General features: G+C 41.2%; 1 protein-coding gene across 1 annotated transcript; it reads right to left on the bottom strand.

The window, feature by feature from the left end:
* Positions 1-2,768: 2,768 nt before the first annotated feature.
* Positions 2,769-12,914, bottom strand: nt5c1bb (5'-nucleotidase, cytosolic IB b). The gene is made up of 6 exons (XM_037685575.1): positions 12,714-12,914; positions 12,437-12,604; positions 7,346-7,475; positions 7,103-7,225; positions 5,220-5,404; positions 2,769-3,582 (listed from the first exon to the last, which is right to left on the bottom strand). The coding sequence occupies exons 1-6, from the start codon at positions 12,825-12,827 to the stop codon at positions 3,217-3,219; spliced, it is 1,086 nt and encodes a 361-aa protein (XP_037541503.1). The 5' UTR covers positions 12,828-12,914; the 3' UTR covers positions 2,769-3,216.
* Positions 12,915-15,403: the final 2,489 nt, after the last annotated feature.

Below are 15,403 nucleotides of genomic sequence, written 5' to 3'. Positions count from 1 at the left end.
ACTTACAAACGGGGGCCAAAATTAAAACCTTTTTCAAACTAAGGGCCAATTTCAGAAACTACATTAACTCAAGTTATAGATACCCGACATCTTCTCTTGGTCACAGGTTCCTCAACAAGAGTTTGATTGGGCTCATTTGATGTTCTCTGTTGTGCTTTCAACATCATAATCAAAGATTACTGAAAAAATTCAAGAGATATAAGTATTTTACGTCTCACATTTCATCTTGGGGGCCAAATAAGATGTCAACGAGGGACACATTAGGCCCCCGGGCCTCGAGTTTGACACGTATGCTAGCTTGTCCTGGATCTTCGCTGAGGCAACTTCCTGTTCAGAAATACCTGGAGCACCTGGAGGCACCCAGGGGACATCCTTACAGTATACCTGGTTAAGTCTATAATGGGAATGCCAAATAAGAAAACTCACATTACTCTTTGGTCTTCGTCTGCTTTGGAACTGTCAAACGATTTAAATTCATTTTACAATCGTTTTAGCACCAACTGTTTTACCGAGGAGCTTTCTGGATTTAAAGAAGTGCCGTCAGGTGCCACAGTACATATTGACAGTATGTGTTTAACATTTTTCAAAAGATTAAAAGGAAAGAAAAAGTCCAGGTCCTGACGGAATAGGGGGTCCGAATCTTAAGAACTGTACCCTGCAGCTTAGCAGACATTTTTTGTTTTCTGTTTAACATGCCTCTCCAAACCTACAGGGTCCCACAGCTTTGAAACGACTGTTAATGTTCCAGTCCCAACAACCAAGGCTGCTCAGTCACTGAACCACTTCAGGCCTGTTGCCCTGACTTCTTTAGTAATAAAGTCATTCAAAACCTGGTTCAGGAGGTCCTCTTGCCAAAAGTTACAAATCATTTGCACCCATTTCAATTTGCTTATCGTTCACGTAGAGGAGTGGAGGCCACAACAGGAAGGAACTCTTAAATATGATTTTAGGACACCTTGAAGATTCAAAAATGTTTGTAAGATTGCCTTTTATTGACTTTCCATCTGCTTTTAATTGTATTCCGCCTCACATTTTAGCAGAGAAATCACACCGTCTGTACGGTCTGGACTCTGGCCTCATCCGTTGGCTTGTGGACTTTTTAACTGTTCGGTCCCAGCAGGTGAGGGTCAACGGGGTTCTTTTGTTCTAACCAGTTCCCCTCAGGGCTGTGTTCTTTTGCCCCTTTTATTTATTTTATACGCAAAAAAGATTGTTGCAGCCAGTTCCCACAGCGTCACATCTTTAAAGTTGATGTTAAATTTGAGTTCTTGAGTAGTGTGAAGTGTAGGAGTTTGGTTGTGCCGCAGCTTTAACCACACCGAATCTGAGCTGAATAAATATAAAAACGGAGTGAGTTGTAGCTATTTTTGCGTTTTCTAAGGTCAGTTGGCGGTGGCAGCCATTTTGAATTTGGTTAGCTCCAAAGGCTAATCAGGTGTAGACTTCCATCTAATGATTCTGTCCTGAGTTTCATTCAAATCTGTTCAGTGGTCCAAGATATATTTTTCTAACACACACGCACACATTATCGCCCACATTTGCCAATCTACAGTGGGCTATTATTATAATTGTAATAATAATGTTAATAACTTATGTTTGAATACATGCAAGTTTGAAAGAAACAAATTCATACATCTTTTATATTTATTTGCGGCTTACCAATAAAAAGCGCAAAACGCCACGGTCAGTTTAGACGCCACAAGCTGTAATGTTTTACATAAAAACATACATTACATATTTTTTTAAACATGTTATAAATGTAAACTACCACATAAGGACAATAGATAAAAACATATTTCCCGATTAAAATAGAGTAAAAAAGGCAGCGTAAACACCTAAAAATACCTCAATACTTTTCCAGTGAGTAAGTTTCCAGCTCAGACAAACCCCAGCAAATGGAGTTCCTCCACATTCCTTGGTTAAACCAAAACGTGCTTGAAGCTCGCGGCCACTCGATACTCCTGGGTCAAGAAGTGCAAAGAAGGTGTGAAAATGGATACAAGTACAACGTACAGATAGCGCCAGCATTTACAAAACAGTGAGCAAAACTGTGCAACCCATTTTTTCCTTAGATCTGTGTGTAAAAACACGTAGTTTGTAGAAATTTTCAATTTTCCAATACAAAAGTTCAACTTAAAGTTGTAAAGACTTGGGCTTAAAACCCAAAAAAGAAACGGAATAAAAACAGCATCAGTGCTTCTTGCAATAGAATAAAATACAGCAGTCACCCCTTATAAAAATGCTCCATTAAAGTCTAGTAATATTGCCAAAACTAATACAATTTTCACCTAGAGGACATAAGACAGTATATGTATAAAGTAGTCCCTTGCTACCTCGCAGTTCCTTTATCGTGGACTTGCTCTATAGCGGTTTTTCAAAATAAGATTGGGCATGACACACTGATTGATGGATGAGCCACACGATGGGCATAGAATTTTTATTTTAAATGATTTTAAATTATTTAGCACCTCCTGCACCTTTGCACAGCCCATAGTGCAGGATAAACTTCCTGCCGCAGCTGATCAGCTGTTCTCCATACAGAGCTGAGAAGTGGGCGTGGCCAAGAGTGCTTGCAGGTGGCAAAGCAGAGCAGGCAGGGAGCAGAAATCATGACATTCTGTGCTCTTTAAGAGCGTTTAGAAACATTGTTTAGAATATTTCAAGAGTGTGGAAAGGGTTTAAAACACCTTTATTTATCTATATATCTATATATCTATATATAGATATATATATATATACACATATATAGATATATATAAACTTCGTGGTTTTTCACTTATCGCAGATCTTCAGGGTACGGATCCCTGTGATAAACGTGGGACTACTGTATAGCCAAATAAATAAAGAGGTCAAATGCGGTTGAGTTTTAAGAAAAACTGTGTAAACTGTAAAATACAGAAAGTTTGACATGAGCCCTTAAATGAAAACTGGATGCAGTTTTTTTTCTTTTCCTTTTCCACTTTTAAAATGAAACCGTGTGTGGCCCATAATGTCTGTGCTGAGAAAATACGTTTTCTCTCAGGAATTAAACCCACTCAAAGGAGTTTAACATGAAAATGGACCGCATTGTTCTCTTTAAATAGATTAATCTTTAAGTTATATTTAAATACCGGGAAAATTTTTTTCCACCCTAAAAAAAAATAATTTGGAGCGCATCTCTTCTAATGTAGGTCACATGAAGCCGTAGTGCTCATTTCATCAGAGCCGTTTTGTGGATCACTCCTTTTTCTCAGACTCCTCGATGAGTTTCCCCTTGTGGTACTTCTGTCCGATTCCATAAGGGACATGTGCGGATATGGTTCCCAGTTCCTGGGCCCCCTCAATATGGAACATCTGGTCATCGAAGAAGATGTGAGGTTTGATCTTCTGCAGCAGCGGCCCCTTAGGAGCTCCGGCCAGGAAGAGGGCCTCGTCGATCTCCAGGCCCCAGCTGCGGAGGGTCTTTAGGACGCGAGCCCCGGAGCTGGCGGCACTGCGGGCCGTGACCAGGAAGGTTCGGATGGGACAATTCAAACGCTCGTTCTTAGCATAGAATTTTCTCTGGAGCTTTCCGAGGGCCTCCAGAAAGCACTTCAAAGGACCCTGAACAAGGAAAAGGAAAAAGTTGGTTTTAAATGAAGAGCGTAAAAACAGACGAGCAGCAGAAAATGGAGCTGAATCAACAAAATATTACACAGCAAAACAGTCAGAAGAACATTAATTTACTTTAGTGTTTATAGATTTGAACCATGGCAGGACAGAAAGAAACAGCAACTGAATAAATTCACATGTAACAAGCTGAGCAGGTTCCTAAAGCCTGCAGGAATCAGAGCCTGATGGTTGCGTTTAGACGAGCACAGACTTAGTTTTACTGCTGAGAATATATTAAGATACAGCTGTGCTCAAGTTGAGACTCTTTAAACATTCAGGACCTGAAGAGACCAGCTGCTGGGAGTTTTGGAGAGTCCCATTCTTGTCGGATGCAGGATTCAACAGTCCTGGCTCTCCAGTCGTTTCCAATTGGTGTGAGGTCTGACCTGCAGGCAGGTCAGTTCAGCACACGGACTCTTCTACTTCAAAGCCATGCTGTTGTGTTTAGCATTGTCTTGCTGAAATATGCAAAGCCTTCCCTGCAAAATACATTGTCTACATGGGAACATATGTTGTTCTAATCTAAAGCCTATATACACACTTTTCTGCATTGAAGGTGCCTTTCCAGATGTGTAAACTACACATGTCAGAGGTATAAATGCTCCCCCATACCATCAGAGAGGCATTTTTTTTTGTTTTTTAATCGAGCAGATGGTCCCGCCCCTCTTTAGTACAGAGGACATGACATCTGTGGTTTTCTAAATAATTGTAAACTTTCCATTTGTCTGACTACATAAGTTTCCCATTTTGCCTCAGTCCATTTTAAATGAGCTTTGGTTCAAAGACAGCAGCGTTTCTGGATGGTGCTTCTTATTTGCGTGATAGAGCTTTAAAATGTATAGCATGTGGAACTGCGTTTACAGACATTGATTGGTGGAAGTGCTCCTGAGCCCGTGAACAGAATCGGACCAGTTTCTAATGCAGTGACCCCTGAGGGCCCGAGCATCATGGGCATCCGATATTGCAGCCTTGTCCTTTGAGCTCAGAGATTTCTCCAGATCCATAAAACTTTGACATAAACTGTAGATGATGGGAATGTAAAAATCCTCCCCATGTGTTGAAAAGCACAAAGTTGTTCCACTCTTTTAAAGATAGTTTTTTGCCGAGTGGTGAACCTCTGTCCATCTTCTAAGAGATTCATCTCTATAAAATAAATGTTTAATACCCAGCTCTCTAACTGATCTGTAACTTAATTATCGGCAGTAGCCAAATGCTTCTCCAGCTGTTTCGTACCCGTGCTACTTACTTTTACAGCCTTTTGTTACCCTGTCACAACTTTTTAAAGATGCGTTGCTGCTGCTGAATTAATAATCACCTCATCTTTTTCTGAAACTGGTACAATTTCTTCGTTTTAACATTTGATATGTTCATTATGCTCCATTGTGAATAAAACATGGGTTTATGAGATTTGCAAATTATTGCATTTTGTTTTTATTTACAATTTATACAACAATGCATTTTTGGGGAAATTTGCATAAAAACAAATAAACAGTTCTGGCAAAATGATTAGGTGAGCCTCCAACCAAGCTTCATTGTCCTGCGTTTCAAGGTAAATATCAAGATGCTTCACTGAAACATAAATAAATTACCTGAGCCAGAGGTTTGTTCTCAAACTCCTTTTCGTGCTCAAAGAAAGTGTCGAGGCCGTGCTTCTTCACGATGATTTCGGACTCGTCGGAGAAGAGGACGGCGTCGCCATCAAACGCCACCCTCAGCTGAGTGTCGCTCAACTCCGAGTCCGATTTCAGCATAAACATCGTTGCTGCAGCAATTCCTGATGGAGGAGGGAAACGGTTAAAAAATGTGCTTTGAAATTTACATCTACGGCTGCAGGAATTCGCCTGCAGGCAAGTATCGGCTTCCTGCCTCTACAGACGTTCGGTTTTTCAAATCAGTTTATTTATTTAGCACCAAGTCACAACAGAAGTCATCTCAGGGCACTGAACATTCATATGAAAAAGTAAATTAACAGAAACATTGAACGAGCTCAAAACTCAGTCTCTTTTGTACAATTGTGTGAGTGGATTTATCAAAATATTGATAAGTTATTGTAAAATATGTTTTTTTTTAATTGAGAAAGCCGTTTTGTTTTTCCACTAGAAATAGTCCAAACATAATAAATATTCATTTCTCTAAATGCTGATTCAAAGTTTTTATTTTTTTGTTATTTAACAACTTCTGCATTTTTCTTCTATTTTTGCTACAGCATAATCTATTCTATTCTATATATTAATAGAGTAAAATATTCAGCTCAATCAGGTGATGACTTTTGATTTTTGTAACATTTATACTAATACAAAATATATTTTCACCATAGAACAGACATTGAGATCTCTTCAGTTCCTTGAAAAACTTTGCTCTCTTTAAAATCTAGTGATCGGATACCTCCTCAGTCTTTTTGTTCTTAAGCTACTTTTAGCGTTTAGCTAACGTTCTGCTCCTTTTAGCTTCTAGCTTACCCGTTGCTCCTTTTAGCTGGTGTTTTGATACTTTTAGTGAGTCCTTTTCTACTTTTAGTTACAATATTGTTTAGATTGTAGCCATAAGAGAGCGGTGGTGTAGAGGTTAAAGAAGGTGGGCCTTTGATCGGAAGGTTGCTGGTTCAACTCCCTGGACCGACATCAAAATGTGGGTGGGAAAGGTTAAACGCCTGCCTCCACCCTGATTCATCCCACTCTGGGCCCTTGAGCAAGGCCCTTAACCCCCACCATCTGCTCCTCCGGGTGTCCTAGATAGCAGCTCTGTGCTCCACACAGAGGGTTGTGGTAGCTTGGTGGTCTGTGTTGCGTCAGGGACTCAGTAGTAAAAACTTTTGCCGAATCTTTGTGCGAGTTAGTTCGCTGTGGCGACCCCTGAAGAAGGGAACAGCTGAAAGAAGAAGATTGTTTAGCTTGTAGCTAAGCTTTTGCTACTTTTATCAAACCATTTGCTATTTGTGCTACTTTTATCAAATGTTTTATCTAACTTTCTGTTTTTAGTTTATACATTGTTTGTTTTTGGCTGTTCGTTAAGTGTTCTGCACCTTTTAGCTAGTGTTCTGCTTCTTTTAGATTTAGTACCTCAGTTTTAGCTTCTTAAACACATTTCAGTGAAGTTACGCAGCTCTCAGCATTCAAACTGCATTTTTACAGAAAAAAAACATCTCTATTTTCCAACTGTACTTAAAGGAGATAAAAGGCTGTAGTAAGAGGTATCTAATAATTTTGTTAGTAATTTTTCAGGTTAATGTGTTTGAACTTTATTTGTTTATTATCAGACACAGCAAAGAGTCCCACTCTGTCTTCATCCAGCTCACGGCTCAGTACGAGCTCTACACTTCACCCCTACGTGTGAATGAGTCGCGTGTAAAACTCCCATGTAAACACGGCACAGCTGGTGAAAGAATATTCTGAAAAATTAACTTTATAAAATATTAAAGTAACAGCATGTGTGGCAAACATTTAGACTGTAAGGTCACAGCAGCTCCTCTTACCTTCATCTATGGCCTCGGTGACTTTCTTAGAATCTCTGGACAGGTAAAGATTCGTCAGGTAGGCCTTCAGGTAACCTATAGGACTCTTCCCTCCCGTCATACAAAACCTCTCTATGGTCAAACCTGAAAGAATAAAAGCACATTAGGAAAGATGTTTGATACGAGTGCCGTCCCTGATGACGCCTGCTGATGCAGCGTGTCCGAGCTTCAACGGCCCCGATCAGAACGTTTGATTCAGCGTACCGTAGTGATTGATGCTGTTTATGAGGCGCACTCCGACTTCGGCGTGGTTGTTGGTCATCAGGACGATGTCGAACAGTTCCTCGCTGTCTGGGTACAGCTCTCGGAGTCGAGAGTTGACGTTCATCAGAGCCTGAGAAGGAGGGGACACGATAGGAGGCGGGCGTTGAGAGACAGCGTCCTCTACGAGGTCACAACAGCAGCAGCTGCGAAGAAATTCTAAACTATTAACATCTTACACTTTATAGAGAATGATGAATGACTACTTCAGTGTGTTTTAAGGTGAAGTGGTTTTACGGTTTGTCTTAAACTCTAACAACATTTTTATGAGGAAGTTATTTTAATGCGCATGTTAGCTAAACCGGGAACTAACTACCGGTAAGTGTGAACGGTTGTTTGTCTCTGCTGCCACTTTTCCATGGGCTCAACTCGGGACGAGCCGGCTCAGGTCTTGCCATTAAGGTCCCACCCACATTCAGCTCGGTTCTTTGGACCTGCCCGGCCGCGGTTCCAAACGAGTCTATTGGAGCTGAAGACTGGACGTCAGCAGACTGCAGGACATTGATTGGCCAGAGTGAGACATCAGTCAGGAGAGTCTCCTTCACAAGAATCAAACCCACCATTTTAAAACTACGCAACAGCAGAATTCATTTTTGTTAATCACTTTTAAAAATATACTTTTTTTTTATTTTTACTTTTTGTCTTTCAGTTGCTCCCTTCTTCAGGCGTCACCACAGTGAACTATCTCGCATGAAGACTTGGCATTTGTTTTTACGCCGGATGCCCTTCCTCACACAATCACAGAGCTACCACAGCCCTCTGGGTGGAGCAGAGAGCTGCCATCTAGGGCACCCGAGGGAGCAAATGGTGGGGGTTAAGAGCCTTGCTCAGGGGCCCAGAATGGGGCAAATGAGGGTGGAAGCAGGTGTGGGTGCTTCACCTTTCCCACCCACATTTTGAAGTTGTCGGTACGGGGAGTTGAATCGGCGACCTTCCTATCACAGGCCTTCACCTTCTCTAACCTCTGCGCCACCACTCCCCTTTAAAAACATACATATAATACATGTAACACTGTGGTAACACGGTGGTAAGACTGTGGTAACACTGTGGTAACACTGTGGTACTATGAAGAAGTGCAGACGGTTCCTTACTTTTTGGCTGAAGGCCGAATTCATACGGAGCTAAGACCAACTGGACTTGATTTTTGGACTTTGACTGGTGAAGGAAAAAAGGTAACCTTTAACTCGATCGACCCCCCTACGTCGACACTCACAGATATGGAAAACCACTGAGACCGTGTACAACCAAGTCAGGTCAGGTGAAGCGAGTTGTGCGGAGACTGGACAATGCAAAAACGACTTGTGTCCCTGTGATGGACTTGCGACCTCTCCAGGGTGTCCCCCGCCTCTTGCACTGTGACTGCTGGAGATGGACACCAGCTCCACATGACCCAAAAAAGGAACATGAATAGATCCATCCATCATCTTTTACCCGCTTCTTCCTTTTCAGGTCACGGGGGGTCACTGGTGCCCATATCCAGCAGTCATTGTGCGAGAGGTGGGGGACACCCTTGACAGGTCTCCAGTCCATCACACGGACACAGACGAATGAGACAAACAACCATTCACTCTCTCACTCACACCTACTGACATTTTTTTTAGTTACCAATCAACCTATCATTTGTATTTTTGGTCTGTGGGAGGAAACTGGAGTACCTGGTTTCCTCCCACAGACCAAATATCTCACAGTATCTGGAGAAAACCCACGCACGCACGAAGAGGACATGCTAATTCCACCCAGAAGGGCCCCCGGGCCAGGATTTGGTCTTAGACCTTCTCGCTGAGAGGCGGCAGCTTTACCAACTGTGCCACCCAACATGAAAAGATGATTAGCAAATGTTTGTAATATTGTGAAGGGAAGTTGCATTTTTAGGAATCGTTGTGGTTCTGACATTAATCAAAACTACCGGTAAATACCTGCTTGGAGGTGCGGTTCCAGGTGGGTCAAGCTTTAAAAAAAAAATCTAACTCTTCATGGTGGATGTGTTTGATCAGCACCGTTACTGTGTCAACAATAGGCAAGTTACTCCGAGGGCCGTCTCAGCTGCAAACACTGAATTTGTCGTTTTTCCACCTGACGGGGACGGCCCCTTAAAGAACATCTTTATTTGTGGTTTTGGCCATTGACCATAAAAAGGAAAAAAACAAAAAAACAAACCCAGAATTCCATTTATCGTCTAGCTGACATGATAAATTCGGACCATTTGAAAGTTTGGACTTTTTAACTGAAATGACTTTTCTTAAGATGCCTAGTAATAACATGAAGAGGGGGTTGTATGATCTTTGGGATCACTGTGGTTCTGACACGACTTGTCAGGAGATGTGGTGCCAGGTGGGTCCAGCCTTGCAGAACCTTGTGTTTGATCAGTACCTGTGTCAGTAGCAGCCCTGAGGACCACACCCTGCAGACAGAGGCTCAGGAGAAGGGGGTCTCTGCAGACCAAAAGTGGGCGTTTCTGGCAAATAGGCGTTTATGGACGGCGAACACTGATTGGCTAACAGTATTTAATAGGCGTTTGTCGGCGGCGAACACTGATTGGCTATGGGTAACCCTCAAAGTCACGAGGATTATTGATGAGGTAATGTTTCTTTGCGATGTTTGACAAAGAAGTATGATTTATTGTACTTATAAAGTATGTTATGTTTTCACTTATGCATTTTATTGAAGTACGTTTATTGTAGGTCACGATAGTTTCGACCGTTCTCTCGTTGTTGTCGTAACGCACTGAGGTAAAGTGAGCCTCCACAGCAGCTCTCACTGTGCACGTTTACAACAACTGGGTGTTGCTTTTCAAAATAAAAGCTGAAATAAATGTTCTTAATACTTGAAAAATAAATATTTAAAAGCTGTGTATAACTGAAAAATATGAAAAACAAATAAATAAAAGTTGTTATTAGCTGAAAAACAAACAAATAAAAGCTGTTAATTATATCTATGTCTTTCTGCCATGTCAGGGACCACTCTCACTTCAGACTGACTCTAGAAGACCCCAAGATGTTGCTCAACAATGTTGACCAACATCTGATGTTGACTTTCAAAATAAATCACCTCCAAAGTTTAACATAGTTCATAGTAATAGTCAAAAGTTGCTGACCTTGTTGCAACATGAGTTAACACGAACATGAGTGTAATTTGTCAATGATTCAATAATGAGTAATAACTTATTCAATAATAAGTCTGTAATTTGTCAATAATAGTCAATAATTCATTCAAGAATAGATTATGAGTGTTTGGTATGGCTCAGTGGCTAAAATGGGTTGGATGTTAGAGAAATTACTTAATTTTCAATTACCTGAATGCACAAATTCCTTCATTTATAGTTAAACTTTAAGAAATCAACTTTTTTTTTCTTGTGAAAAAAATATCAAAATTAACTTTTGGTATTCATTTTGAATAGATTGGGGAAGGAAAACAGCCCAGGCCGTGTAGAACTGCTATTTTGTAAAAATGTTGTGCTTGGTGATCTAATCATATTTTTATTACAATTTCAGGTGTTGTGAAGTGGAGGAAATATTCTGAAGAGTTTCAGGCTGAGCACAGAAAGCCTTATGTCATTTCTGTCTGCTTCAGCTGTGGAGAAGAATTTAAAGACTGTGCTGCAGGTTTCTGGGGCAGCGGCAAAAGAGGCGAGCTGAGGGCCTTCCACAGTGAAGCCATTCCTCCTGGGTACTGCAGCCACTTGGTGCCATGGATGCAGGGTTAGTAGTCTAGCTCTTGTACTGTGATGCCCACACATTGCAATAAGTAACAACTAGCAACACCCTAACTGTACTATGTTTTGTGTTTCCAACAGATGCTACGATGACTTCTAAAAATGGATGTCCCAATAAACAATAAAAAAAATTCAATGATGCATCAAATGTTGTCTGAGTATGTTTTAAGGTAATAACAAATGTGAAATCTGGAAAACAAAGACAATTCCTGAATCTGTCTTGTGTGCTTTGATGTGTACATAAGTTTATTGGAGGTCCTGAAACAACTTTTCTGAGAACACAAAGATTTTTATTTTACCTTTGGCCAAGATGTCAGTTTGAAATCAGGCTGCTTACTGCAAAACCAAGAGTTTTTTTTAAGACAGACAGTCTTCATTTGTATTGTTTTGTCGACTAAGCTAAATGTAATTTCTAAAATATGGATAAATCTGATCTCATCATGCAGCATGAGCAACTGGGTACAGGTGTGAGGGCCAAAAGTCTGGTTATGTACTGACTCCTAAATGTGCTGGTTTTCTACTGAAACATGGAGTAGGGTTGACCTTTAAAATGTGAGACAGCTGAGGAAGTTAACCAGTAAACAGAAATACCTGCTCCAGTTGCAGAAATCTTACAGAAACTGACAATCACTCATCTGCAGTGACTGCAGGTTGAACAGGAAAATGTGAAGTTAAAGGAAACCTCCTTTGTCCCAAGGCCAGTTTAAGTATCATTAATATTTTTCTTTCTTTATGAATCGATTGTAACTTTGTTCACATTTTTCAACAACCAAAATGGAATTTGTTTTTTTAATGTTATGGCTAGGTATTAAAAAAAAACCTAACATTTAGCTCTCCCCACTACCCAGTTATGTTGCTCTTATTTTGAAATGTAACCGGAAAATCTGTGTTAAGAGAGTCGAAAAAAGAAGTTATGGAGACGCCGCGGCAGTATACTGGAGCGATGTCGAACCGAGACGCCGCTAATGTCGAACCGGTTAACACCATAGACATAATATGCCTGTGGTTAACACAATCTGCCAATAACGCCTTGTTTTTAGACATCATGTGTCTGTGGTTACGGCATTTTATCGTTCAGCCTTTTTTTTTCTATCGTTCAGCCTTTTTTTTTTCTATCGTCCAATCAGATGTGGCCGTCCAGACACGCCCATTTTTCTATCGTCCAATCAGATGTGGCCGTCCAGACACGCCCATTTTCCTATCGTCCAATCAGATATGACCGCCCAGATACGCCCACTTTCCTATAGTCCAATCAGATATGAGCGCCCAGATACGCCTTCCGAATTTGCCTGCAGAGACCCCTTCTTGAGGCTCAGGCCTACCTTAACGAAGGGGAAAGCTGCTCCTGGCTTCAGAGGCTCGTTCTCATGCTCCACCTGATGAACTACGTACTTCTCCATTCCCTCCTCCAAGAAGACTTTCCTCTCCGCCACCAGGTCGAAGAGGGTCCGAGAGGAGACGGCGATGGTCACGGCATTCTGCGGTTTGGGCTGTTTCCCAACAAGAAAACAACAGTTAAAGCAACTCCAAAGTTCTTTCTTTTGTCAGTAAAAGTGACGCGAGCACCTTTTAGCTAATATTCGGGCTGAACTAGCTTACCGGTCTCGGGACTTTAGTTTTGAGGTTGTCAAAAAAAGCTTTGGCCGCTGCCCAGTCTTTATCATCGCCTTTGTCTTCAGCTGTAGATGTGTCGTTAGGTTTTATTTCACTCATTTTGTTTAACAAATACTCTTCGGAGACCGGCGGCTTCTGCGGAACTCTGAAAAAGTCGAGTACAGAATGTGAAAACTGCGCGTGCAGTAGTAGAAAACTTCACGGAAATGCAGAGGAGGAGGAAGCCCGGTGGGTGTGTCTAACTCTAGTGACGTAGATCAGACTGAGCACTCTGATTGGCTGTTCTGTTCGGGCGGTAGTTGAATCAGCACTAGAATCAAGGTTCATTCGCGTCACATGTGGCACATGAGGTGGAACGAAGTTGTGTACTGAAGTTCCCAGTTACACCCCAAACTAGCAAAAATATAAAGTACAAAAAAGAAACAGTATGCAAGAGTCTAAGATATATGCTAATAATGTAAAATAATATGGCGTATTAAACAGCAGCCTGAACATGAGTCTGTTGTGAGCATCAGTGGTGTAGTGTACATGATACGCTGGTATACGACATATACCCACTAGAAAAGCTTGGGAATTTCTGTATACCCACTTAAAAGTGCCCCATGATACGTGACATATTGCACATGTCATTATATTGAAACGTCGAGGTGAAATGCATCGTAAACACCCTCAGCGAACAGTGGTGTCCCTCTTCTTTCTTTCTTTTTTATAAGGGGGTGGGGGTCTGTTTGTATTCTGCCAGGCGCGTGCCACCACGAGCCCTCTCTCTGTCTCCAGCTATGTGAAGCTGGCGGGAGTGACGCAGAGCATCGGCGGAACAAGGGGGTTTTCAGAATAAAAGTTTAGACCGGATATTTATATTTGGACGTTTCAAAAGTATTAGTAAAGTCTGAAGCCACCAGTTCGAAGTTTTGAGAGCAATAAACGGCAAAACCATAATTAAACAACAATTCTTGGTCACATTATTTTATATTAAATTATTTTTTTTTTCAAATAACGCAAATTGTAAAAAAAAAGAAGAAGAAAGAACAATTTAAAACATTCATATTCACATGAGCCACTTAAAGCCTAAAGAACTTTCACATGTTGTCCAATTTACTTTGAACTAAAAAGAAAATAATTTATAATAATAAACACGATTATGTCTCTGTGTGTGTATGTGTATATGTAGCATATATCCATCCATTATCTTCCTCTTCCAAGGGAGGAGCTTTGGGGAAATCAAAATAAATTGACAACTACATTGTACTAACCGGTGTATTTTGGTTTCTAAGCACAGTATCACCACTACAAAAATGTAGACAACACCACTGGAGCAGATGGGTATGAATACAGCAGTTTAAAGGCAAGAAATCAGCAGCATCGATAATCAGAAGCCCAGATAAAGTGACATATCACCAATTAAAGTGGCATTACAGTGATTTTTCTGGTTAGGGATTGATGAGTCAGCTTCAGGGTAGAAGCTGTTCCTCAGTCTAATGGTTCTACACTTAAAGCTCCACAACTTCCTTCCTGAGGGAAGCGGGGCAAAAAGTGTATGTACTGGGTGAGTGGGGTCCTTCATGATGCAGGTGGACCTCTTCCTGCATCTAGAGGTGTAGATGTCAATGACGGTGGTGAGGCTGACTCCAACAGTCCTCTGTGCAGCATTCACTGCTCTCTGCAAAGCTTTTCTCATTCCAGCTGTGCAGCCTCCATGTCACACGTTGATGCTAGAGCACAGGATGCTCTCCAATTTGGCCTTTTTCATCAAATGTGTTGCACAAGAGGAATACCAAATTTGCTACGCAGTTCAAAAATCAGACATCTCAAAACACAAGGTGAAATTGTCATCTGCAAACATCTTTTTGAGCTCAACAACTAATTTTAGGACATTTTTTATGTTCTTTATAAAAAAAGCCTTTATTTAGAAGAATAAACACAGCTGCTCTTTTATAACAAAGTGGCATAAGAAGGAAAAACATCAATCAAATTTAAACTTATTTATAGTAAATACAGCATTTCAGTTAATGTCAGAATTGCACAATAATTCTCAAATGGAAATAAAAATTGTTAGGACAATTCTCAGCGCAGTTTGCACTTGTTTTACTAGCTTACCAACTCATTTCCCATCTACTTCCTTGTTATTAATAAAATTGCTGCCCAAGTTGAAACCTTAAATTCCTACACACTGACTCAAACGCAAACACCCCACAAGATCATGAATGGCCACACCCCCGCCCGCTCTCAGATGGTACAGTCCAGGACAGAGCATCATGGCGTTTGACGGTGAGTTCTCGGTTTCAGGTGTCGGGTGGGACTCGTCCTAAACTTTACTCGGGACATTATAACAGCCTCGTTACTGAATCAAGTTTCGCGTTTATCGAGTCTATCGGGTCCTTAGTCAGCCTGTCTCTGTGATTCGCGCCGTTAGACCCGCAGCGCCAGGCGGGATGGATGATGCTGAGATGCGGACGCTGCAGGACGGTTCTTCCTTCACGGGACGCGACGCACCTGAAGTGATAAACTGAACCGCAAACGGTCCCGGAGCTTTGCGTTGTCCGGGCTACGATTTTAGACGTTAGTAAAGATCATTATTTATGACACAAATAGGGCCACGTAACGATTAATTCAAATGTCAAATATAAATATGCTGCTGTTGTACTTTGTTTCTGACAGGGAACGAAAAAGATGGC

The sequence above is a fragment of the Nematolebias whitei genome, chromosome 12, assembly GCF_014905685.2.
Source record: "Nematolebias whitei isolate Nwh7 chromosome 12, NemWhi1, whole genome shotgun sequence".
Lineage (NCBI taxonomy): Eukaryota > Metazoa > Chordata > Actinopteri > Cyprinodontiformes > Rivulidae > Nematolebias > Nematolebias whitei.
The sequence above is the reverse complement of the archived record's forward strand: the minus strand, read 5'-3'. Positions and strand labels throughout refer to the sequence as shown.